The sequence below is a fragment of the Brienomyrus brachyistius genome, chromosome 1, assembly GCF_023856365.1.
Source record: "Brienomyrus brachyistius isolate T26 chromosome 1, BBRACH_0.4, whole genome shotgun sequence".
NCBI classification, from domain to species: domain Eukaryota; kingdom Metazoa; phylum Chordata; class Actinopteri; order Osteoglossiformes; family Mormyridae; genus Brienomyrus; species Brienomyrus brachyistius.
In genome coordinates, this window is record NC_064533.1 from 52,947,218 (window position 1) to 52,973,211 (window position 25,994).

A 25,994-nucleotide genomic window follows, 5' to 3' on the forward strand; every position below is an offset into this window, starting at 1 on the left:
TGTTTACCAAAGTTTACATCTATTGATATTAATTACTGCCGGAAGTGAGAAATGTTGATCTTAAAGCGACAGCTAATACATGCTGTACCTGATAGTGTAATATTCCATTGCTATGATGGATCTTATAACCAAACACAGATCATCCTCTGAGTCTGTTTACATGACTATCCAGACTGCTGTTACTTGAGATACACTGGCCAAAAGTAGCTCCACAGTGCCACCTACTGAGTTCAAGAGGGCAGTGCATGAAAGTATTCTCTGGAAAGTTAAACCGGACTGATAGTTGGGAAGATATTATGAACTTATTAGCTCATATCACTCATATTATTATTTGAAGGGGGAGTTCCTTCTCCCAATATGACCAAAAAGAAAAAGTTGAAGATTTCATTTTTTTTTTGAAAAGTAGCATCTATGTGAATGGATTTCGGCTATATGCTTGATTTTTAAAAATTATCCTAAAAAGCAAAAATTAATGTTAAGCTAAATTCTCGTCTTAGTAAATCACATTAGAACATTGGCGTTTCTGTGGTATATTGTAAAAAATGGAAAACAATGAGTTTTTTAACTTTCAGGATTTATTTGTGATTTTGTGAAATTTACTACATTGTAAAATTACAATGGAGTAATAAGGAGAACAATTTTCATCATGACTTTTTAACGCCAAGAATTCACTGAACAATGAACAACGCAGACAAAGCGTGGGAAAAGGCTGTTTGTAGTTAACACTACATTTCCCATAGAACCCTATTTCGTATCCGGTCCTTATGACGCTGCCTTCTTCGTTCCGTTGTTACGCGCTTCTGCGCTCGGCTGCGCTGTGCAGTGCTGGAGCGCAATGGCGGCGTGCCGGGGGTCCTCTTCGAGGTGGTTCTTCACCCGGGAGCAACTGGAAACCACGCCGTCCCGCCGCTGCGGCGTTGAGCCGGACAGGGAGCTGTCCTACCGACAGCAAGCGGCAAACCTTATCCAAGACATGGGCCAGAGACTGAACGTGTATCCTTTACAGAGCCGGATCAAGGAATGAGTGCGGCGGGATGCTGCGGCCGCTTTAGGCCGCTTTCGATGTGGCGTTTTGTCGTGTTATCACCAGTGAAGCCTCACTTATCTTCGACACGTTTTGAGTGAACAGGGGGCTTTTTCTGTACCTTATGCGCTTTAAAATCTTATTTGCGGCGCGCCGCATGATTAGTAGTGCGGACGGCGCCCTGTTAGCCGGACACCGTTAGCCGCCGGCTCGCCGTTATATTTCCGACCCTTATCTCGACCGACAGGCAGCACCGCAATGGAGCCGTTGGACTGGACCGTAAACGTGTTTTTCCGGAACCAGGGATTTGGACCTTCCATGGCTCGGCGTTAACTAGAAGTCCGCTAACTAGTAGTGCCTGTTAAAGCCTAAGAGAGCTGCTGTTGGGGATGGGTCAGATGTAACCTACCCCCCCTCCCCCCCGATTGGGGGGATCGTTGTGGAAAAATCCAAGATAATTGTATGGAAACGCTTCGCCATTTACCCAATAAGTGGCATTTTATGATGGAACCGCTTTATTGATTTGGCTGGTTCGCCGGGTTAAGCTAGCCGGGGAAAGCTAACTGGCTATGGAGCTAGCCGGCACGACCGGTAGCTTCAGTTACCGGAGGTTAAAAATGATATTTGGGTTTGGGCATCACGTCTGGATGGTGTCCCCGCCCGGTACCGAGAAGATCCCGATCGACGTGATGTCAGAGGATCCTATTCAGCCGTTTTCCCCCTACTCCTGTAGAACAAAAGGCTAGGTGTTAGCTTTCCCAGGATGAGTGGTGCGCGGAGGGGGTGGTAAATAAACCTGAAGCCACTTTTGTTCAGGATATGTATAACTGCGACTTCCGTTCCTAGGACCGGTTATGGATGTGAATATGGTTGTTTTGATATGTGATAGTAGCCTGTTAACACCAGAGATGCCTCAGTCATGGTTGGAAGACTAACTCCTTTTTAAGTTTCCGTGTCCCAGGATTCTTGTTTGCCCATGTTTTGCTATGAAACTTTCCGGTGGTAGTTTTCCTTAATTCCAGTTTCCAACAGCTCCCAGCTTACAATAAACACTGCAATTGTTTACATGCATAGGTTTTATATGTACCACTCTTTTACTAAGTTCCACAGAAATGTAAGCATAATTTTTCTCTGATTTTCACTTCCAGAATTATAGTCCTGTGTATACATCATGTGCTGTATTGAGACACAATTGATTATGGCAATGGTTTAAGGTGTCACATTTTAACCAGAAATGTTTTTTTGTATAAATGACTTCAAAGGTTTCTTTGTTGAGTCATTACATGAGTTTGTGTTCGATCTTTTAGTCACGTACAAGTCTATTGCTACAGCTCAATAAATAGGGTTGGATTGTTAGTTATACATGGCAAAATCGTTAAGTATACTGCCTTTATACTGCCGTTATCCTTTTTATTTTATAGATAATCTCTCCAACCACCTTATTCTTGGCTGCGAAAGTTGAGGAACAGCCGCGGAAACTTGAGCATGTGATCAAAGTTGCTCACGCTTGTCTAAACCCCCAAGAGGCCCCTTTAGACACAAAAAGTAACGTAAGTATGGCTCCTGTCGGCTACTGTGTCTTGCACCACTGGCCCGTCCCTCTCTGGGTCACCCTCTGCCATAGCAGGCATCACACCCCCTCTGCTGTCTGACACACTGCCGAGCAGATTAATGCTCCATTGCCGCACTGTAGCAGCTCCAGCCCACCAGCTTGGTTACTCCTGGCAGTCAGGTTAGGGAGGCTGGTAGGACTCATTACAGACATAATGTAACGGTTGTCTGTTGAACTTCAGGCCTACCTCCAGCAAGCTCAAGAGCTGGTGATACTTGAAACCATAGTTCTGCAGACTTTAGGTAAGTGAAGGACAAGCACTGACATGGGATGGGGGGGGGGGGTTGTGTGAGGTGGTTATTTCGTGTTTGGCATTCTGGGACCTGAGTATCTTTATGTGATGCCTCATTAATACTCCTGGTGGTTTTCTGAATGGGATAGGGGTAGTGTATGTTGGATGGTGGCAGTCTGGTGCATGGTGTTGATGGGTTTTATCACATTATTTGTAAGTTTTTGTAACTGGGTCTGCGAAAGATGCTCTCTTTCTGTTTCCATGTCTGACTTTTGATTGGGGTCGGGTTAAACCAGGCAGTTTCTTGCAAACAGTGTTGCCTGCACTTCATATATGATCCTTCATCCTTGCACATAGACTGCATTGGAATTTACTCTTCCTGAGTAAGATTCAGGGGTTGGATCTCTGACCGCTTTTGGAATGATGTGTCCTTTTCATAGAGCCACTCATTGCAGCAGATGTGTAATTGCCAACCTTGTGCCTTCTCTTACAGGGTTTGAAATAACAATTGACCATCCACATACTGATGTTGTGAAGTGTTCCCAGCTTGTGCGAGGTAGACACCTTTAATTTCACTTGCAAAGTCCGCCCTTCTGTGGCCTAAATGTGTAAAATGCGTAGCCTGTAGATCGGGGAGGTTAAAGATCATGCACAGTTATGCGAAGTGACCTCCATGGTGGCCATCGCGGTGTCTTCACCCTGCTGTCACACTGTGTGTTAAAACTCAAAAGTCGTCGCAGAAAATTCAGCAAAACGCAGTCATGTGCTTAGACTGACTCGTCGTCTTCTCTCTCCTTATTTCAGCGAGCAAGGATTTGGCACAGACTTCCTATTTCATGGCTACCAACAGGTTGTTATCCTGACCCCTCCTTTTTGCACTGTGATAGCACACTATAGCTTCCTTTACTGCTGGGTCCCCTGTCCGTGCCCAACGCCCTCCTTGCGCCGGGGCCCATGGGAAGCCCCTGCCTGCCCCCGGCCAACCCAGCGGGGCGGGCGGGCGGGGGTGGTACCGGCCCGGGTGCGGTGCGGTGTATTGTACGAGGGATTGTGTTGGCACCGGGGGGTTGAATGCACAATGTGAAGTGTAGTGGTGCTCTATCCACCCCACCCCACCCCCCCGTTCGGTACAGAGTGCATATGTCTAAGGGAATTTGGTAGCCTGAATAACGGCTAAAGATTGCAGGGATGTAAGCTTTACCTAGAACTCATCCTGGTAAGTACACAGACATTTTCAGTTCTTATAAAATTAACTTATTTTACTTCTCTGTGCTTTCAAATTTAACTAAACTTAAATTGACATTTCTTTTGCTACAATAAATTTTATAAACAATCATTAATTTATGTATACTTTGGTTTCTGATAATCATTAAGAATATTAGTTTGATATTTTTTTAAAAAAAGACTTGCATTTAATTGTATCATGCATTCTGTTTAACTTTAACTAAGTATAATGATTGTTGGCCTCTGCTGGCCTCTGTTATGGTACATGTATGGTTCTTAAAGGGTTACTTGTGCTTCTCAGTGTAAGCGTGTAACTTTTATATCACAATGTCAACAGCTATGTACAATGTCTGGAAATGGAACTGAAAGTACTTTTATTGAGCTTTCTGGAGAAGCTGGACCACAAGAAATTCAATCTTCCTCTGTCAGAATAGCTGTAGTCACAGTGATGGAAGATTGCTTGATATGGGCTGTACTGTGGTCTCAGAGCCAGAAGAGAGTCCAGACATTATACAGTTTTATACCAGAGGCGCAGGGTTACCTCCCAGCTTGATACTGGGGTTGGTCACTTGTAAATAACCTGTTTTGTGCCGGTCTTACACCTGTCTTCTCAGTGTAGGACAAAATGGCTACTTTGTACCTCTGAGTCCTCACTGCACATGTCACTCATTAAGTTCCAGTGAAATGCTTTATGGGTTGCTGTGAGGTGGGATTTCATTTAATCACAAATATTGAATCAAAAACTTTCTGAAATGTTTGTGTGGGACTGGTGTGGGCAGCCTGTTTGGGAGTGGCTCCAATTCAGGGTGAAATGTTAGACCCTGAGAGCAAGCCCTTGGTATCTTCACACATCCGGGGTGTCAGACTCTCCCAGGCAGAGCTGCTGAGCAGCATGGGGGTGGGGGGGTCACACTGTGCCTCTGGTCACATTTAACCCTGGACAGGATGTCAGCTTGGTTAAGTGACATTTCAGACAATTTGTCTGATTTGACAGAGGGACACATGGGGACTGTTTCAGCTCCCCAGACTCTCTGCATTGATGTGCTGCTAATTTTTGCGACTGGTGGTCTGAGGTTAATCACATCCCCTCCCCCTCCTCTTTCCCCCCTCCTGTTGCGTCGTCTTCTGCCTGCGCCCCTCTCCCACAGCCTGCACCTCACCACCTTCTGCCTGCAGCACAAGCCCACAGTCATAGCCTGTGTGTGCATTCACTTGGCATGTAAGTGGTCCAACTGGGAGATCCCCGTCTCCACAGACGGGAAGCACTGGTGGGAGTATGTGGACCCGTCAGTCACCTTGGAACTGCTCGATGGTGAGTCTCTCTCTTACCCATAAAGCACTGCTTCCATACTGTATAATACTGATTTGGGTGTATGCGGGTCGGTTTGAATTCGTTGGCCAGTTGTTGCTTGGCTTGAGGCCTCCTGTCTCCATTGAACGGGTGGATGCCTGATGTTGAATGGCCTGCCTCCACTTCCTGTATTGCAGAGCTGACCCACGAGTTCCTGCAGATCCTGGAGAAGACGCCTAGTCGATTGAAGCGTATCCGGAACTGGAGGGTAAGGATGCTCCCCCCCCCCCCCCCCCCCCCCAAACCCCCCCAAACACCGGGCCTATTTAACAAGGAGAGTCATAGGGAAATGCAGTCTCTTTGAGTTACCTAATTCCTGAACGAATGATTAGGATGGTAAATAAATAAATAAATCACAGGGCCCTGATGGCATCTTACCTATAGTGTTAAAAGAGATGAGGGATATTATTTGCCGACCCTTAACTTTACTGTTTCAAAAATCCTTATCTGAAGGTGTGGTACCTTCTGATTGGAAGCACGCCTTCATAACGCCTATTTTCAAAAAAGGGGATAGAAGTAATTTGTCTAACTATAGGCCAATCAGTCTAACTTGTATAACTGGTAAAGTTATGGAGGCTATAATCAAAGAGAAAATGATAGATTACCTGGACTCCAATAACATTTTGCGGGATAGCCAGCATGGATTTAGAAGAGGTAGATCCTGTTTAACAAATCTGTTGGAGTTTTTTGAGGAAGCTACTCAGGAAGTTGATGATAAGAAGGCCTATGATGTCATCTACTTAGATTTCCAAAAGGCTTTTGATGTTGTCCCCCACAAGAGGCTCCTACTTAAACTCAAAGCGACTGGTATTTTAGGTACCGTAGCGACCTGGATTGATAACTGGTTAACAGATAGGAAACAGCGAGTAGTTATAAGAGGCACAATGTCACAGTGGGCTTGCGTTCATAGTGGGGTACCACAGGGTTCGATTTTAGGACCACTATTGTTCCTAATTTACATAAATGATATGGATACCAATATATACAGTAAACTGGTGAAATTTGCAGATGACACCAAGGTGGGTGGTGTAGCAGATACTGAATTAGTGGCTCAGCAGCTACAGCGGGATCTTGATTTAATTAGTGACTGGGCCGATACCTGGCAGATGAAATTTAACGTCGATAAATGTAAGGTACTCCATCTAGGGAGCAGAAATATAAAGTACAGGTATTTCATGGGTCTCACTGAAATAAAGGTAGCTGATCATGAGAAAGACCTTGGTGTGTATGTTGATGCTTCCATGTCCCATTCTCGCCAGTGTGGGGAAGCAATAAAAAAGGCCAATAGGATGTTGGGGTATATCTCCAGGTGTGTGGAGTTTAAGTCAAGGGAGGTAATGCTAAGATTATACAATTCCTTGGTGAGACCTCACCTAGAATATTGTGTGCAGGTTTGGTCACCATATCTTAAAAAGGACATTGTGGCCTTAGAAAAGGTGCAGCGTAGGGCCACAAAAATGATTCCTGGTCTTAGAGGAATGTCATACGAGGAACGGTTACTTGAGCTAAATCTGTTCAGTCTCAAGCAAAGGAGATTGAGGGGGGACATGATCCAGGTATATAAGATTCTAACAGGTTTGGATGCTGTTCAACCAAATAGTTACTTCAGCATTAGTTTAAATACACGAACTCGTGGCCATAGGTGGAAATTAGCGGGAGAGCATTTCAAGCTGGATTTAAGGAAGCACTTCTTTACGCAGCGTGTAGTCAGAGTATGGAATAGCCTTCCTGATAATGTAGTGCAAGCTGAATCCTTGGGTTCCTTTAAATCAGAGCTAGATAAGATTTTAACGACTCTGAGCTATTAGTTTAGTTCTCCCCAAGCGAGCTTGATGGGCCGAATGGCCTCCTCTCGTTTGTATAGTTCTTATGTTCTTATGGTGTCAGTGGGACTGCACCTGGATTTATTCATGGCCTAGATAAGATAAAATTTTAAGTCTTAAATCACTAGGGATAAGTAGAGTTGGGCCTATTTTGTTTGTTACGATTACCATTACAATTACAATCTTGAAATATTAATTGTAATCTTTTAATTGGAGTGGTAATAAATTTTTTACCCATCAGGCCACCCAAGCTGCAAAGAAGCCCAAAGCTGATGGCCAAGCAGCAGACAGCTCATTTCTGGGACCCTCATTGATCCAGGACCACTCCCTGGTGGACAGCCTCCCTGGAGCATCCAACAGTGCCCCCTTCCCCAAGGCTTCTGCATCATTCCCAGTTGCCATGCCCTCCAACCCTGGTGGCAGACCCCTCTCTTTGGATGGCCTGGCACCCATGCCAGGCACTTACACCTTCACGGCCCCCAACGACTGGCCAGCGGATCCCGGCCTGGTCGACGCGTATACCCTCAAACCAGATAGCCTGGCACTGCCATCAGGGGCGCCGCTATCCCTGCATGCATCACTACAACCACCGCGGCCTGACAAGGGCCCCGAGTTCCCCCCTGTCAAGCATGAGCACAAGGCTGGGAAGCACCTGACGCAGCTGCCCTATGCCGCCCCCATGCCCCCGCCCCAGAAAATGTCCCTAGAAAAGTACCGGGAAAAACATGCTGCTGAGCTGGTGGGACAGCGGCGGCGACAGGAGCAGGGTTCAGACACGGAGGCTCGGGATGCTTACGCCCACCCAGCACTGGTAGATGCCCATCACAGGAAACACCCACACGCCCACCTCCAGCAGCTCCCGGGATGCAGTACGGCCTCCTCCCCTCTCAAAATGAAGTTGCCCCCACCTGGCGCAGACCGGCACCCAACTGACAAGCGGGACAAGGCCAGCGCCCTGAAACTGCGGCTACCCGTCCCCCCTGGCGACAAGGAGGAGCTCAAGATGAAGATCAAGGTCTCCTCGGACGAGAGTGCGAGTCGCAGCAAACATTCCAGCCCATTGGTGGTGGGCAAAGAGAAGCATCGAGAGCATGGCGTCCACCGGCACCACAAGCATGGGCATGGGCACCTGCATACACATAGCGGCAACGGCCGGGGCGGCCCCCAGGGGGCACTCCGGAGCCCGGTAGGTGCGAGCGCCGAGGCCACAGGCCCCGGTCCCTCCCGGAAGAGGGCCCACCCCGATGCCGCCTCCCACAACCACCACTCCAAATCGAGCAAAAGTTCTAAAAGTGCAGGTAGTGCCTCTCGTTGTTCCTCTGTTCGGCAGTGTGTGTCTGCTGACGGCTCTGTTGTTGTTAACCACCCATTCCCCCCCCCTCCTCCCCCTGTCGCATACCAGGTGGGCTACGGACATCTCAGCACCCTAGTGAAACTGGACAGGAGTCAGGTGGAGAGCCTCGGCTCTGAGGGCGGCGGCCCCGGGGCCAACGGCCTGCAAACGGACTACAAAGACACTTTCGATATGCTCGATTCGCTCTTAAGTGCCCAGGGCATGAACTCGTGAGGGCGGTGTGAGGACAGGCATTTAACATGGGATGGAACGGGAGACACGAAGGAGAAAAAGAAAAAAAATACACAGAGATGTTTTGAAAAAGAGGAGGGTGATTGGAGTTCGTCTTGAGCGTGGCGTGTGGAATCTGCCCGTTCCAACACATACATACACACACGCGCGGGTGCTGCTTTTCCCCCCCATGAAGTGCAGGGGGGGGAGACGTGATGTAAATGGTTTCATCTCCGCGTGAAGATAGTATTACAAATACTTTAAAGGCATGAAAGGTGCAATTTCGTTTTATTTTATTTGTATAATTTAAACAGTGTTCCCACAACAGACTTCCTGTGTGAAGCTGATTGGCTGCTTCGGAAATGCCACGAGCCGTGGCGCTCAGAAAGGGGTGGGTGGGGATTCGTTTCTTGGAATGCGTGATTGTTTTAGTTTGTTTTTATAACTTTATACTGTATGTATGAGTTGCATGTTCCAATCAAAGGAATACGACAGGATGCTGGTGACTTTACAGAAGTGGAGATGAATGTACATACATTTTTGTATGTTAAAGCTATACCATAAATACTCAGGTTTGGAGCTGCTTGTAATTATAACGAAGATGATATATAGATGAATATATAAAAGAGACTTGTAACTTGGTGTAAGAGTCCATAGGTGAATTACACTGCGGCATTCCAGTGGCGTGTTGCAGCCTTTATTCTGGATAGCTGCCAGTAGGGGGCTCACTACTCATTTATTCGAACTATTCAGACCCTACCAGTTGATCAGCTTCCGTGTCAGAGGTCGTCAGATCTGTGCATTTCCCCCCTCCCTCTCCGCGACCTCAGATGTTCAAGCTGGATGCCAAAGGCTGTGCCTCAGAATTAAAATGGACAATTGTAGAAGTATAAAGTTTACATAATCTTTGCTGTGAAGTGCATTTTAAAATCTCTTGGCTTAATGCAGTAGCCTAGATGCAGCGCTGTAAATTGATAATGGTTATGTGGGATTATTGTCTATTCAAACAGCAGAATCAATAATGGGATGGGAGTCGACGGTTCTGCGCAGTCTTACTTCACTGGTTGGTTTGTTACGATGCATCTCGTTTCCTCACACAGATCACTCTGTTACTCTCTAGTCCTCCTTGATTCCTGTGCGCCGTGCTTCCCAATGAAGCCCGGAATGTGTGTGACCTGTCATGTGTTTTAATCTTGAATGCAGGTGCATCTGTGCTTTTAACAATGAGGAAGATCAGATCTTGACATCCGGTTTTTCCCTTTAAATTCTATAAATAAATCTTAAGGTTACTGCTACCTTACAACTGTTTTGTGGGATTTTATTTTAAAGTCCTTGTTTTTGACAGCTGAATGTCTTTCCTTATATGTGAAGAAGGGAACCAAATGATTTTAATCAAAGTGCTAGAGCTTTATTTGCTGCTTTTATCGACGTCCCAGTGCATGAACTCTGCCTGCCACTGATCGCTGGCCGTGTTCAGCAATCCGCTCAAAAAAGTCCTAGACATTCACCCTTTGATGTGAACTGAACTTAGGAGACTTGGTAAATTGCATAGAAATAAAAAACAGGATGAGCGGTTGCCTAAATGCTAGTGCCTAAGGCTTTAATGCACGCCTTGTGGTTTAATAATTTGTTAATGAATGTGGCGTTTGGCTAAATGACAGCTGGTTCTTATGGCACCTGTCAGAGTTAAGACTCGTGTTTTTGCCAGTCTGAAGCTCATTAGCGGGCGCGTTTAGATGAAGGGCCGCTTTGATGGTGCCCTGCAGATACCCAGGGTGGTTGTGTCAGCTCTGAGGCTGTGGGGCCCCTTCTCTGCTTCGCCGGAATACAAAGGGATGAGCCAGCAGCTGCTGTGCCGACGGCCGCTCCTTCTGATCCCTGCAAAGCAAGTGGGGCAGTCTTAGGCTTCCTTTGGCCTTTAGCTTTGTCCTTGTACAGTATTGAGAGTGAGTTTAAATGGGGCTGCTGGTGCTTTTTCGGGTGCCACTGGAGATAAAATAGTTTTGAGAGAAACTTAGAAGAAAAGAGAATGGATCTTTTTTAAGTTGTCCTTCCAGATTTGAGGGACATGGTGTTTAATAGGAAAGGAAAATTCATGCTGGACTAATTATAAGGTTGGCTGGACATGCTACAATTTCCTGTTGAATGATGTTTTAACCCCCATCTCTTCAATTATCACACTCTTCTTCCAGCTCAGTTTACACCCAGGTTAACAATTTTAGTTCGGTTCTGGTCAATTTATAAAGATCCAGTCAATCAAGGTGGTAAAAGCAGGGCAGTGTATTTAAAATTTTTCTAATGCTTTTATCTAAAGTGGCTTATAATGGAGGGAAGGATTACATTTTATGGGATCCCTGTAATTCGAACCAACAGCCTTTGCCTTGTTAGTTCTTGTTGAACTGCAGGAGCTGTCCTGGGTGCCAGTTCATAGACCCATATCTAGGGATGTAAAACTAGACTTCAGTACCCAAGCCAGGTGCAATTATGCCACACTGAGTGAATGATTCCACATTCCACCTGGGTATTTTTCTGGTGACTGACACCAACTATTCCACCTGCTGTCGGTTTGAAAGTCTTTTGTCATTCAACTGCCTGTGACATCCCTGGTTTTTAACCCACTTCATGACACTAGATTCCTAGGTCTATTGGAATATCAAGTATAAATCCCTCTGACAACACGTGAACTTGCCTGGTCAGACATGCTTGGACGAAGTCCTGGGCTTCCTTTGAAAACCTGTCTGGTATAGCAGGCATGAGCCCTTGGCGTGCACCAATGTAGAAGAGCGCTGCCATCTTGTTCATGTTAGCCAGTGGGGGCTTTCCTGTGGCCATCTCAAAGACTGTACACCCAACGCTCCAGACATCTGACTTCCTCCCATGCCCTGTCTCGTTGATCACTTCTGGGGCCATCCAGTAGGGGGTGCCATGCACCGACTTGAGGGGCTCGCTGCGATCAGTGCTGTGGGTCAGCTGGCTGACTCTCCTTGCACAGCCAAAGTCGATGAGCTTGATGATACCTGTGGGCATCAGCATGACGTTGTTTCCCTTTAGGTCCCGGTGGATGACCCTGTTTGCATGCAGGTAGGCCACCCCCTGCAGGATCTGCAGTGTATAAAGGGCCAGTACCCTCTCAGGCAAGGGCCCGAAGCGCTGGAGGATGCTGGCGATGGATCCACCAGGCACATACTCCATGAAGATGCTGACCACATTGTCCTGGAGGCTCGTGCCCAGAAAACCCACAATGTTTGCATGGCATAGATTCTTCAGAAGGTCTACTTCATCCTGGAGGTGCTGGTACTCCTTCTTAGCGGTGGTTGGGTCAGTATCATCTAGCATCACCTGCTTTACTGCAATCAGCTGACCATGGCTGGTCAGGCCACAGTACACCTGGACCAAGTGGACATAAACAATCCCGTCAATTAAGCCTGACCATGTATTTATTTCTTTATTATTACAAGAGACAAATTAGTGCTTAAATTTAGCACTTGGACTTTCAGGTAAATATACTAACCATCTGCAAGTGCAGCTGGTTTAAATGAGGTCTTCTTACTCTGGATTTTATCTTCTATAAGTAGCACACTATTTGCATACTGAATACTGATCTAATTTTCTTTTAGCTCACATACTGTCCTTTTCTTACAATCTCATGAGGCTCTTTCTTGGAAGATGGAAGACTTTGTTTTCGATATTAGGCTGATTCTTTTTTTGTCCGGTAATGACTTACGGTTCCATAAGCACCTTTTCCCAGCACTTCTCCTTTTGTCCACAAGATGGTGTCATCTGTACGTGAGCCTGAAATGTTGCACGTTCCACCAAAGGATGTAACGCCCTGCCGTATGATGCAGTAATAACACACTCGATTTTTACAGAGTAGGGAGCAATTCGTGAATACTCACATTTATGGTGCTACAGCTAAGTGCATTATAGTATTTCAAGCTGTAGATTTTGATCAGGTATTCATATACAATACTAAAAATAGATCAAAATTATGTAATTTTTGATAAGGTAGGTTATTTTCTTAGGCCTGTCCTACATATACATATATTGTTATAAAAAAAAATCTGTCACAGTTATATTACAACCTACCAAGCACGGGTGGTCACCTTTTTTATCCGAGAAGTAAGGACAATTTCTTCCTTGCAGGAGTCACTGGTTTCTGGGTGACCTGTCTCTTCTCCCTCCTCCAGTGATATGAGCTCCTCAGCCAGGCAGCGCAACAGGTCATCTGTCATGGCACCCTCATCCGCTGCATCCAGTAACTCCAACACTGGGGCCACTGTTCGGCTACTGTCTCCAGATGTCCAGTAATCGATTTTAGGTTGTGTTGTAAAGGAAACTGACCTAGGTTCATCACTACGAGCTGTTCCTTCAAGCTTCTCTTCACCAATTTTCACCAGGAGTCCATTTTCATCAGGTTCTTGCACAATGTGGTGGGTTCTTAGGGAGCAGTAACTTGTAATCTGTGGGATGAAAGATTCCTTTAGAGGTCTGATGGGAACTTCTGCTGACTTATTAGCAGATTTATCCTTAGGTGTGCAGTGAAAGGTAGATGTTTCTGCCAGGGAGTTGGTGAGGACCTCCTCAATGATTGACAAGGCCTGCTTCCTCACGTGCTCTTCTGGTGTGACCCGAGGGTTGCTCTTCTTATCTTCTTCACAAAAAATCATCTCATCTTTGGTCGTCTGAATATGACAGTCAAGGCCAGATACAGAAATGGTACTTTCTAGTTCAGTGTTACTGATCAGCACCTGGTGTGATTTTCCTCTTGGCACCTTGTCCTCTCTCCTCTTCTGTTTAGCATTAGTGGAGATGGACTTCTCCCTTCGATATTCCCGTGGCTTGATCTCTGGGGGTTTAAAGTATGTGTTGTTTTTGGGCCCCTGGTTTCTCCTGGCTGGGGCACACTTCGTCTCCCTGTAGGCTACTCTCTGATATGATGAGGAAGCTCTGAGCTTCTCATACACTGGCGTGGCAAACATTTCGTAGATGGCAGGACCCTCACCCTGGCTGTTAATCTCCAGGAACATGTCATTGTAGGTGACACATTCCATGGCTGATTTAGCTCTTGGAGCTCTCAGTATCCCAGACCTCTTGGGCTGCTGGGCCTTCATGGGTTCCAACTGAAGTGGTTCCCTTTGACCTGTACCTTCAAGCCTAATTAGGTTCTCTCTGTCACTGCTGGATTGTGTCACATTTTTTCTGAGGGGCTCAACTTGCTTGTCCCACAGTGAAGGAAGAAAAGTATTTTTTCCACTTGCCTTTGCACCTTGTGGACCAACTTCCAGGATACTCTTGCCACCAATAGTGAGATCTGAAGGCCTTCTGGCATTAGCTGGCTTCTGTAAAGGTGTGACTGTGCTTCTTTTGCTCTTTCTGCTGTGTGAATTGTGCTCTTTGTGAGTGAGGACATTGAATGATTGATTGGTGTGATAGGAGGGACATCGATCTCTATCTCTGTTCTTAAGCATCGTAAAATGTCTGCGATTCTCTTCGTTAAGCTGCCCTGTGCTCAGCGCAGTGTTCACTGAGCGGATGTGTTGCTTGCTCTCTGGAACGCCATGTGCTAATCGCGCTTCATCATCGCAGGCTGTGGCATGCGAATCTTTGCTCCTCTCTGGCACCTTGGGGTATGAATGCCACTCATCAGCTCTACCATCATCCTCTGTCAACACCTTTGAATATTTTGCCTTTTCAGGATCTCCCCAAGCCTCTTCTTCACAGCTTAAACTGCGACGTGTAGCTAAATCAACATCACAGTGATTCTGTGTCTTCCCAAGAGAAACTGGTGTTGCGATGTGTGATGATTCTGTCTCGGCTCCTCTGGGCATCACTGTGCAGTCGTCCATCCACCCTGTGTGATATATAACATGCATGTTGTCACCCATGATCTGCTCATTTCCATCTTGGTTATTACTAGGAGCTCCAGCTCCCAAATTTGGCCTAGAAGTATTGCAGCCATCTATAAAAGATGGCGGCAGGTCGAGCTCATAGCTCTCCCCCATGACCGTATCCCCAGCATCCTCATGCTCTTGCTGATTTAGCGGCATCCCGAACATCTCACTCTGCTCCTCGAGGTCAAAGGATGCCTGGCTGCTCAGGCTGCTGGAGCTGCTCTCCTCACTGCCTCCCTTCCTGACAGGGAGTGCTCTTGACCGGGGTTTGGACCTCCATTGCTTCCTCTCCCTCGATGCTGAACTGGTTGGCCAAGAGGCAATGGGTTTTAGAGGACAAGAACCCCTGGATGCCAGCTTCATCCCCCTCTCCTCATTCCCTCCATCCAGGGGAGCTAGGACCTTGAGGGTCCTTACAGGTCTGGGACACAGAAATGGCAACAATCCCTGAGAGGACAGGTGACAACAGGTTAAGGGTGAGATGATTAGGTCTGAACCTCTTCAACACCCAAGAAACCTTGGGGATGTCTTGGCAGCAGCTTGTTCCGACTGATTAGAGTGATAATGTTTACATTTGAAATCATTATTGACATAATGACCGTATGTCTCAGCCAATGAGTGAGGCTGGGAACTGCTTCTGAAGACACTGAGCAGATTTGACTTCACTGTTACCTGGAGGCCTGAAATCTAAGTAATTTAAATGACAGCCCCTGGATCACTAGTAATTTAAATGGCACTCCAATCAATGACATCACTTCAAGTAGGTAATTGTGAACTGAACTGGACCAGATAAATAAACTGAAGCCAGTGTGGGATTCCTTACCTTTCGTCCTGGGTCTTCCGATTCTGGCTCACTTCCCCCGAGTCCTGGGTGTTTGAGTAAATCCAGATATTAAGCCACTGTGATTTCATTTGAAAAAGGATCATTTCAGCAAGAAAGTGTGCTTGTTTCCAAAATAACAAGAAATCCATTTTGCTTGCACACAGATTTTTCTGCATTAGTCCTGCTAACTGAATTTTAGTGCAGCCTTGACGGTGCTTAATGATCGTTGCTATAAAACAAACACGTTGATTTATTTGCAGCTGTGATGGGAGAGCAATAAAACAAAAGATTTTAATGGAGCTCTGCCGTGAAAGAATCAATCCTCTATATTCCATTTGGGTTTTGGGCCCGGATTTGCCACCTCCCGAAAAAACAACTGATTATGAGTCTGAACAACACTTACGTGTGTAGATTTGAGCTCGAACACGGAGCAATGAGCCAGGGTCCAATAATGGCTGGAGCGTAAAGGCAGGCTGCGCCACTCGAGGTTTGATGGGTGTATCCAGGCCATAAGTGTTTGGGGTGGTAGCCTTGCCGGGGTTATTTGCTCTAAGCAAACTTGGCCTGTAACCTCCCTCAGTCTCATTCCGTAGGCTGGGTAAAGATGATCCCTGGCTGTGGGAGAGAGAAGCAGCATCACTAGTGTGCTGTTAGCAGTGGCAGATTGTTGGGTTAGAAACAGCCCACGTGAGCATTATAGCGTGTGATTGGGAGAACACCCCAACCCCCTCCGAAATCAGCCCAGCTGACCCTGCATATGCTTTACATGTTATTAGGGCCAGCTGGGCCTCGGTATCTGATTAGGTAAGTTTGGGCTGATTTCTCGATTCCCCACCAATCCTGCCCCATCTTTTTTTTTAGTTTCGTAATTAGTAACATTCATTTTGACACCTCTTCGGATGACTTTGACCCATTTCTGCAGCCGGATGTTTGCTGGAGCGATTTGCATAGCGCCTACCCAATTTAAGGCGCCCCGCAGCTGCTCCCTCGCAGCTCTCTGCCTATTGATCATGGGGTCTTTTCCTCCGTGACATTTCTCATATGTCAGCTTTGTTGCGCCATTTCACTTTGAGGGAGGTACAGCTGGGGGACTGGGAGCCCAGAACAGGCAGCCTGCACTCCAAAGGAGCTTCTCAAAAGGCTTCTTATGACCTGTTGTCGGTTTCTGTCAGCGACATGAGCTACACAGACGGGAGTCTGTCTCTGCCCCCGCCCCCCACTGCCCTTGCCAGTCTGTTTGGAGAAATAATGGGCTGACCTTCAAACACTGTAAAATACCCATTGCCACACTGTTAGGGTAACTCAATACCTCCACTATGAGTGTGTGTGTGTGTGTGTGCGCAACTGAAAGGGGCCAAGTGTAGTGTTGGTTTGCATGAGTGTGTGTCCCTGTGAGTGTGTTATGTTGTATTTGTAGATAGCTTTAATGGTGCACGTGTAACCCTTTTGTTGCAGATGTGTAAACTTTGAGCTTTGTTGTAATTGTGTTTGTGTAAAGAGATTTGTCCATTAGCTAGATAACTTATTGGATATTAGATACCCCAGTTTAAATGGACTTTACCTAAACCTCGATTTCTGCCGTCTAGTGGTGTTTGTGTAAACTATGAGAGTATTGTGACTGTGTGTAAGTAGAAGACTGGTTGCTCACCGTTTCCTGCATCCCGTCCCCTGGTCCAGTTGCCTCATGTTGCCCGGGGACCCCAGGGTGGTCCGATTACTGGGAAGAATCTCAGGGTCTGCAAAGCCCAGCACCTGAACTTTTATAAACAATTTTAAGTCTAGTAGATAGAGCACAAATAAACCCCTTCGGGCTGTTACAATGCTGACATTAGCAGCTGAGATCAGCTCAGCCTGCAGTTTTTGTACTACGGTCTACCTGTTCCGAAGCCAGTTTGTCCAGTATCTTGAAAGCCCCTCCTGTTCGGTGCCCTACCCTTTGTGTGTAATGGGGTCCAGGCTGCTCCCAGCTGACAAACCTTCCAGGGAGGTTTTGAAGAGGCAGTAACCTCCCCACACCCCTTCATAGCCAATCAGTACACCTGCTGCTTAGGCTGCCCCCACCCCCTCCCCTGTCGCTCCCCACCCATACGGGAGCCTTATGGAGTCTGTGATACTGAGACACAGGATGGCTCTGTTTCCCTAGGGTGGCGATGCAGGGCTCAGCTGAAGACACCCCATCAGGACACATGCATCCATCTACTCACCCCCACTGGCTCTCCTGCCCTCAGAGTAGCATAGGCCCTCCAGTGACTTGACCAGATCCTGCAGGAAACATGATGTGTGTTAGATTAACCTCCATAATGACCTCTCCTTCTCAGCTAAATTAGCCAAAACTGTCAATCAGTCAAGGTAAAGTACTCCTGTATGTGACAGATACTGGTACCTTTCAAGGTGAAAATGATGCAAAAATGATGTGGGAATGTTACGTGTGAGCTTGGGACACTCCCACGGCTATCTGACCCCCACTTTAGCTGAATACATCGCTCCTGTAATTAAAAGAACCAAGAACCCCCCCAGGGAGATAAATGATTTAAACGTTTCCCCCAGACGCTGGCCACTGTGTCCTGCCCCTCAGGCCTTTGCATGCAAACCAGCTGCTGCCCTCTGCTTCATCAATAGCAGTGCCCGTTTCCATGGGGATGTACCCCACAGAATAATGGTGATACCAACGCATGCATCACTTGCAAGTGACCCTGGAGACCTCAGTCTCAGCATCATTCCTTCCAGGTTTTCACATGACTCTCATGATGGGCATGTGGCCAGTTATTATACACAACTGATTAATGTCTAGGTTTTGATAAAGTGCAATTATTTGATGTTTCATTAGATTAGATGAGATTTTATTCAAGTTTATTGTCATTGCACAAAGTACTCAGTGAAATACGCTTCGGCATCTAATCCGAAAGTCCAAAATAGTGCAAAAGTGCTCAACAAAACAGCTGTACAATATATTCATATGTGATAAATAAATAGTTATTAAATGTACATATATAAACTAATTTACATGGTATATTCATCATATGGTATAAATAATGGGTATACAATAATATGTGCATTTTAGAGTTCTACTCAGTACTGTATGCAGTGATGGTACTTAAATTTCAGAAGAGAGAGAGAGAGACGCATGTACAGAATCTGGACCCCTTATCTACAAAGAGAGCCTAAACAAACGAAGGTCTGTATTGTGGGGGTGTGTCACTGATTGCTGCTGTATACTGATATGTGAGTGTGTTCTTACCTCAGTGACAGCTGCACTGTGGAGCAGGAAGTCGCTTGCATGCATCGGGTACGGTGCTGGTGCCGGGGGCTCTGCTGTGTAAACCCACACCGTGTCCGGGGGGGCTGAAACTGTTTTCAAAAGCCAGGTTAGGAAGGGGAGGAGACAACAACCAGCCCTACAAAGTCTTACCTCCTGGGGGAGAACAATTATGTGTCCCAGTGCTATTTGGAGAAGCCAAACTCATAGGGGGATGTGACTGCAATACCAGAGAGTATTTATAATATACTAACATGTCTAATACAGGCAGCTCTCAATTACGTAAAACCGAAATCTGAGATGCATAGAGTTTACGGAAATGCTAATGACATATGTCTCAGAGTAAATTTACAGTGAATTTATCTTTGTCTTTTCATTTATTTTATGCGTTCTTTAGAATGTATAACTGGCATATTTCTGGCTGATGTGTTTTTGCTAGGTCATGGGGGTGACATCCTGCTTACATAAAATATGACTTATGTAAGGGTTTTTGGAACGGATTACTTATGTCAGTAGAGAACTACCTGTAATTAAATTCATAGGTCATAATGCTACTAAGGGAAAGGGACTGTAACCTATTCACCTCACACAGGAAAAAGAACCTTAAATGTAAAAGAACACTAGAGTGATAGAAGGCAAGGAGTCTGTGTTACACCTGTTGTGTAAAGAAGAGGGCTTTGACTGGAGGCCATCTATATGGGGCTTTTACAGGGCTGCCTTGTGCAGAGCAGATATCTCGGTGCGAGCCCAGGGCCCGGACAGTGTTGGCGGCTCCTTACCCGGACGTGGGAGGAGATTCAGCGCCACCTGGATGAGTTTTGCCATCAGCGCAACAGTGGTCAGATCAGCGGGGTGCGGGCTGGGGCTTCTGCTGTACATATATGTGGCCAGATCCCAGAAAGAGACAGAGAGAGAGGAACAGGTGGGCAGTGAAGTCAGCTGATGGACGGGCACCCGTAGGAGAACTAGGGGCCTTATTTTGGACCCAAACTCACATCTGTCCCCACACACGTCAGGCCTGTAGTTTCTTTCTAACAAAGACCTTATTGTTCTTACACTAAAAAGAAAATGAACAGCCTCTGGGAATCATAGGATTAGAGTTTGGTATTGTTCGTCTCAAAAGGCTCTCTATGGTGTGTGTAATGTACCAAGGGAGGTATTAGCAGGTGGGATTATAGTCGGGTGCTTGTAGGACATGTGAGTGACAAGAAGGTGGCCCTGCAGTGTGCTGGTGTTGTTTAGGGTGCGTTTATTTCTCGTCTTACTCTGACAGCGGCAGCACCTCGATCAACAACTCCTCCCACTGGTAATCCCAGGGACTGCGGATCAAAGTCAATGGCACCGGTCCGTCCTGGTGCCACGGGTCCGTCGGGTCTTCCCGGGCCTGGCACACAGATAGAACCACGGGGCGTTCACAGGACAGATGAGCGGTCAATGTGCAGAGTTGAGATTAAGGTGATGTGATGGCTTCAGCCCCGCCTGACACAAGAATCTGGGCCAATGGGAGTTTTTGAGGACATTATAGGGGAATAAGTGCTGAACACAGCCTACATTGTCATTGTGGTAGAAAAAAACAAATGGAGTATCACATTCCAGTACCCTGCAGATAATTACGTACCGTCCAGTGCTGGTGTGTTTAGGTAAAGACATAAAAGGATTTCAGCAGCATCTGTGATTAGTCTGTGGCTGGAGGCCAAGTGGAGGTGATTATTGTGGGATGTCAGACTGTCCAGCTGGGCCTGGGAATAAGGCAGGGCTTTGGATTGGACTGAGAGGCGGGGCCTGTTGTTAGGGATAACAGAGAGCTGCCCCCCCTCTTCTACCTCCCCCATGCCAGAAACCCTCCAACAGCAAATCACCGTATGACTTCAATGTGTATTATACATGAGATCAATACAAAAAGATTTACACTTCCTGGTTATTCCCAAAACACTGAGAGTCCAGGAAGAAAGCAGCCGTGAATGGAGAAGGGGACCTGAATGAAGCCACCCATCCCCCCTAGAGCGACACTGCGGCTCTAACGCAGTCTTAGTCCCTTGAGGGAGGAGCTCTGGCAGCTATCTTGCTAGCATACTGCCTTTATCAATGTGATATCCACACTCCTATTAACTAAGCTGTTAACTTTCTGAGTGTTAATATGCAGACGAATTAGCGGTGAGCACTTTGGGGCTGCTGTTCCAGAGAAGGCCTGTATGTAACATTATGTTACAGGCTGATCTCGGCGCTCACTGGCTCACATCCACTTGTATTTTTGTGAAGCAGACTTTCTGAGAGCCCCCCCACCCAGACTGCTCCCCGGCCCCCGGCCCCCTCACCCATGTCAGGCCACTCTGCTTGCTGTCGATAAGGAGTTTGTCATTCTTCTCACTCTGCAGCCTCTCTTCGTCTCCCTGGGAAGGATCCTCACGCTCCTGCCGGCGGTCTGCCACCTCCTCCTTTGTGCCCTTGGAAACAGCCCCACTGAGGCCCCCGCCACACCCACTCATGCTGGGGGGGGGGGAGGGGGTCGGTCCTGGCGATGGAGCAAGCATAGAAGCTGCCTTGAAAGTCGTAGCTGCCACAAGCTGTGGGCACCATCGCACCCTTCTCCTCCTGCACAGGCCTCCGGGGGGCAGCGTCCCCAAAGACCAACATGGGTGTAGGGAAAGGTGAGGATTCTCCTTCCTCTCGCTGTAAAGGTGCCAAGCTGCCTGGTGACTGCGACAGGAACCCACGCGGCATGTTGGGGCGATTCAGACAAAGCATCTCCCAGTGTCAGTAGCAGGAACGACCCCTGCTTTCACGTTGGGGATGTGCCCTCTAACATACTGGGCAACTGAACATCAATGCACAACCCTGTTGTTGGGATGTTATTTTAAAATAAAAGTCCTCGTAATTTAATCACATACAAGGAAAGTAGAGGCATGTCAATGAGAACTTTAAATTTTACATACCTTTAGTTGACTAGTTTTATTTTCTGCAGTCCAGTTTGCGTTGAGGAAGCCCCGTGTCAGTTTCTTTGTAACTGATGCTGTGTTCTGCTGCTCTCTTAAGTTCCCTGCAGCCGTTTGTCGACATTGCGAATGGTCAGCACTCTGTCCCTTACTCACCTGCAGTGCGTGCCTTTCATGCAAAGTAGGGTGCTTCGTGTTTATGCTACGTTACCATGGATGCAGTCCGTGGAGTAGCCTGGCTGCCCAGTGCATTCTGGTCGACCTCAAAGAGGCAAAAAAAGAAAAAAAAACGTTTTGTACTTGAAGTAGTTTTGTAATTGCTTACATGTGCTATTACATTTAAATATAATGTGTTTATATAGTTCAAACCCAATGGCGCACTTTTTAATGTCACCATGTTAATTTCGGATTGTTTATTTAGTTGCGTTCCTGCTGCTGCACATTTTCGCTTAAGTACTACAGTTATTATAACATTTTGTCAGCGAATTAAAATTTGTCTTTTAATACGATTTTGTGACGAAATAAAAATGTAACATGACCAAATCTGACCTTTTATAACTGTGTACTTTATGCATGGAGTATCTTTCAAAAGAAACAGACTGACTTTGTATAGCGGTGGCTTTGTTGTTCCTGTCCAGTCACGTACTTCAGCATTTTATAAATAAAGAACACGTTTATTATTTAATATTTAATGTAGTGACTGTTTTGGGTCAAGCGCGTGGTTTGCGCGGTGCTAAACTGCGCCGCTTATGCTACATGTTACATGGCACTGAGTGTCGGCCGACTGTGATGACAAACGCTGCCGTCCCGCAGGAGCCGAATCGGGAGGCTCTGCTCTTCATTAGACTTCAGCTGGTCCATGGAGGAGAGTCTTTTCTCGGGGGTTTTCAGAAGGGAACTTGCTGTCCTGTGGGGGCTAGTGGGATTTCCGAAAAACACACGTTTAATCACGCGTATCTCATACGGTGAACATTGCTAAGCTCATCGTTCATCTACACCATCAAACACCTACTTACACCAATAACAGCGACACACTGATAGTGGATGCCCGAATGATGCGTTGGTCTATTAGCTATTGTTTAGTAGTACTACTTTATTTTGCAGATTTATTACAACTACCTCTGAATTGAATTTGACAGAATCGTTATAATATCTAATTGTTATAAATAAAATGTATCCCTCTGCAGAAGTCTCGAGATACAGACCATCTAAGAACAGCGTTATCGGTAACGCTGTACAAAATGTAATATTAAATGTATTATCGTAGTGGCATTTAATTGGATTTTAAAGCCGGGAAAACAGTGCAATTAAATTATGTCTAATCAATCACGCACTTCATTGTTCAGATAATATACGCCAATAAAGTAAATAAATTAATAATTATAATTGCTAGTGAAATGCATTGTTGTTTTAATTGGCAAAAATACAGGCTAAAAACAAGCGAAACGCTTTCTTTTCGCTTTCTTGTCACTATAAAAACACCTCTGAATAATCAATCAAAAATTTTAATTTGATTCAACGTAAAGCGAGTTATAGCCGGAATTGATTTGATGGCGCCGTCATGCCTAATTAGGCAGGAGTTGAGCTGAAACGGCACGTAAAGCGTTCTCTCGGGAGCAGCCGTGAAAGCCGGTTGTTCTGCGAGCTTTAAGTGGATTTCATTAGTTACCGTGTTGTTTAATCTACTAATTTGGGGAAACGGCCATGCGGCACAATACACTTTGCGTCATGATATGCATCTGTTACAAGGTATTTTTAATAACACGGTACAAATACATTGACGGCTATTTTATAGATTGTAAAAATGTAATGTAACCTTTAATTTATTAGCGCCATATTGTATTACTGTATATTGCTACTGACGTGTATTAGCACGGTACGGCGTTAAAATATATACAATATATGTTTCTGATTGTATTAAATATAAAACTTAACTATTTGAATAAAATAAACCAATAATTTAAGTTGTAAAATCATGCAGCGCTAAGAAAGGCCTTGTTTGAGGGTAAGTCTTTAAGTCTCATCCGTTCATTCAAAAACTGAAACCTATTTATGCGGTCTTGGCACGGCTGGGGTGAATTAACGAATCGAATGCTGTTTGGTGCAGATCTCTAATACAGGAGTATCAAACAGTATATATGACATAATGGATGCGATTCCCTTTTATTGCAAAACGAGAATCGAAATGGAAAAGCTAGAGGGGGTGTGTGGGAAAGGAGTGTCCCATTCCAGTCACAGCAGACCGACTGCAACCTGACCATAGCGTAATCAGTGTGATCACAGCGTGACCGCATCCCAACAGCAACCGACTGTAGCCCATGGAGCCACCTGTAAGTTAGGCTTCATTTTACTACTTCGAATTTCCGATGATCCTCTTTCTATCGTCATCAACCGATGCGACATTATTTACACCAATCTCTGCAATTAAGAATTAGGCAAGCCCCAATTAAGACGATTGTTCATTGTCTTTTAATCTTCTGTTTGATTTTTTAAATTGTGATTGTAATTGGTTGTTATTTATGCGAGTTTATAATGGGTATAATTTACATTAATTTTTTGATTACTTTTTGGGATATATCCGCTCCATCTTGATTTGAGTTTCTTTGCCGTCTTGATTGTGATGATAAGCTGGTCTGCTGTGTATCTTGATACGAGGGTAACTGCATCCCCGGTCCCGAAGAATGTACTACCTTCTGCCTATAAAAATGTTATGTAGGCCTACTAATCGGTCTCTTAATAATTATTCAGTACAGACGTAGTACAGTAATGCTCCGGGGCATCTGTAGTGTATGTACTCGTTGCTTAGCTAATATGTGTGAATGTTTTAAGGGCTTATTGTTCGGGGAACTGGCTAAACTGTATTCCACCAGGTGGCACTGTTTCGCTTTGCGTTTAAATAGAGCCCCGAGTTAAGTGGCTTGGAACAATGTAGCCTCATTTTGCTGTAGTGCGTGCAGCTGTCGTAACCCGACAGAGAGCCACGTGTGCAGATACTGAATAATAATAATAAAAAAATCAGGGTATTCACTTATGTCCGCCTGCATGCAAGAGGTGCAAGTCAATGACCTAAAACTCGCAGGCTGAGGTCCTAAAAATAGCCCCCATACTTGACTGAAGTGAATAACCTAAAGCGCTTCGGTGAAATACTCACTGCAACTGAGTCAAGGTTTAAAGTTTTTAAACTCGGCAAGTCTCTTTGGGTAATAAGCGCCAGGAAAATAATTCAGCCGTATTCCTGTGGTCTCAGCAGATATTTGGCAGGCGTGTGAAACTCGCTCGTGTCAAGCGAGAGAACGGCGGCGTCCTGTCGCAAAGTGACGACGGTAGCAGCTCCCTGACAGCTCCGTCCTGCCGGTGCCCTGCTGCCGCTGCTGCTGCTTCTGCTGCTGCTTGCTTTGGCTGCAACCCCGCCATACTTAGCTGCGTTACTGCAGCTTCTCTGCGTCGTTTCTCCGGGAAATCTAAGTGGCGGCGGCAGTGTTTACCACCACTCAAAAGACGCAATTGTGCCGGGCTCCCGCACTGCCCCCCATTGACCTGTCCCTGCTTTTAAAACACGGTGGTCTTTGCGGGAAGGGGGTGTCTTGTACCATACACCATCTCAAAATGCAGACTCGAGGTGTAAAGGAACGACACACTTTATCAGAGTAAGTTTAACCCTTTGGCACTCCCTCCTTTTACCAGAAATATACTCGTCTAACCACGACACTGCATGATCGTCCACCCCCACCCCACGCTGCAAATACATATCTCCATGTGTAAAAATAGCCTCGATTGCTCTCGATTTTAATATGAGTCCTGCGCTTGGGGTGTAATAACATGGCTGTTTCTGCACTGCAATCCCCATGAACTTCACACATGTTTTTAAAGGTAATACTGGGACTGTAATAAGGGCATGAAAATGAAACACGGCGCCTGCCCCTTCCTCGGCATCTCCTGATGGGGGGGCTGACTGGGGGCTTTAATAACGCCACAGAACTCAGGGAGAGCTGAAATTAATTTGCCAAGGACAACCTGCACCGGTTTGGGATGAAACATCTGACATTGTCGGGTTCTACACTGGTCTAGAAGCGATGTGCTGGGGTTGTTCTCGCTGATGCATGCTGGGTCACTGTGAGCTCACCAATCTGCTATAGGATTCAGTTATTCTTGCTGATGCATGCCAGAATCTGACGCCTCAGAACATAGCTTACAGCTCAGTTCTGTCTCATTATCAAGACTTCATGCTCACCTGGACATTTGACCTGTGTTTGCATGTTTA

The 25,994-nt window shown here is 46.1% G+C and overlaps 2 protein-coding genes across 9 annotated transcripts; one reads left to right on the plus strand and one right to left on the minus strand.

The window, feature by feature from the left end:
- The first annotated feature begins 779 nt into the window (after positions 1-779).
- ccnt2a (cyclin T2a) lies at positions 780-10,133 on the plus strand. Of its 3 annotated transcripts, XM_049015955.1 has the most exons (10): positions 780-993; positions 2,057-2,138; positions 2,446-2,574; positions 2,818-2,878; positions 3,362-3,424; positions 3,673-3,718; positions 5,241-5,404; positions 5,581-5,651; positions 7,508-8,564; positions 8,669-10,133. In XM_049015955.1, exons 1-10 carry the CDS (start codon positions 836-838, stop codon positions 8,734-8,736), a joined length of 1,899 nt encoding a protein of 632 aa, XP_048871912.1. In that variant the 5' UTR covers positions 780-835; the 3' UTR covers positions 8,737-10,133. The 3 variants fall into 3 exon arrangements, 2 of the variants coding, with proteins under 2 accessions (XP_048871912.1, XP_048871911.1); XM_049015954.1 differs by having other exon boundaries at positions 7,508-10,133; XR_007398328.1 differs by lacking the exons at positions 5,581-5,651; positions 7,508-8,564; positions 8,669-10,133 and having other exon boundaries at positions 3,673-4,084; positions 5,241-5,379.
- On the minus strand, positions 9,415-25,397 carry map3k19 (mitogen-activated protein kinase kinase kinase 19). Of its 6 annotated transcripts, none has more exons than XM_049015949.1 (15): positions 24,885-25,397; positions 21,945-22,649; positions 21,734-21,837; positions 21,116-21,312; positions 20,066-20,184; positions 19,580-19,671; positions 18,783-18,892; positions 17,749-17,806; positions 17,193-17,280; positions 15,948-16,159; positions 15,545-15,588; positions 12,934-15,168; positions 12,555-12,659; positions 11,520-12,217; positions 9,415-10,708 (listed from the first exon to the last, which is right to left on the minus strand). In XM_049015949.1, exons 4-15 carry the CDS (start codon positions 21,284-21,286, stop codon positions 10,615-10,617), a joined length of 4,026 nt encoding a protein of 1,341 aa, XP_048871906.1. In that variant the 5' UTR covers positions 21,287-21,312; positions 21,734-21,837; positions 21,945-22,649; positions 24,885-25,397; the 3' UTR covers positions 9,415-10,614. The 6 variants fall into 6 exon arrangements, with proteins under 6 accessions (XP_048871906.1, XP_048871904.1, XP_048871908.1 ...); XM_049015947.1 differs by having other exon boundaries at positions 21,116-21,635; XM_049015951.1 differs by having other exon boundaries at positions 12,934-14,681; positions 14,892-15,168; positions 21,116-21,635; positions 21,734-22,649; positions 24,885-25,396.
- Between the last annotated feature and the right edge of the window lie 597 nt (positions 25,398-25,994).

Bases quoted from the DNA above. Each gene is read 5' to 3' on its own strand.
- map3k19 (XM_049015947.1), bottom strand. From the start codon at position 21,331: ATGCTTGCTCCATCGCCAGGACCGACCCCCTCCCCCCCCCCCAGCATG. The intron at 12,660-12,933 runs GTGACCACCCGT...ATCATACGGCAG, and splicing joins TTACTTCTCGGATAAAAAAG to GGCGTTACATCCTTTGGTGG. The intron at 12,218-12,554 runs GTAAGTCATTAC...CACTTGGTCCAG, and splicing joins GAAAAGGTGCTTATGGAACC to GTGTACTGTGGCCTGACCAG.
- ccnt2a (XM_049015954.1), top strand. From the start codon at position 836: ATGGCGGCGTGCCGGGGGTCCTCTTCGAGGTGGTTCTTCACCCGGGAG. The intron at 2,139-2,445 runs GTAAGCATAATT...TTTATTTTATAG, and splicing joins TTACTAAGTTCCACAGAAAT to ATAATCTCTCCAACCACCTT. The intron at 2,575-2,817 runs GTAAGTATGGCT...GTTGAACTTCAG, and splicing joins CTTTAGACACAAAAAGTAAC to GCCTACCTCCAGCAAGCTCA.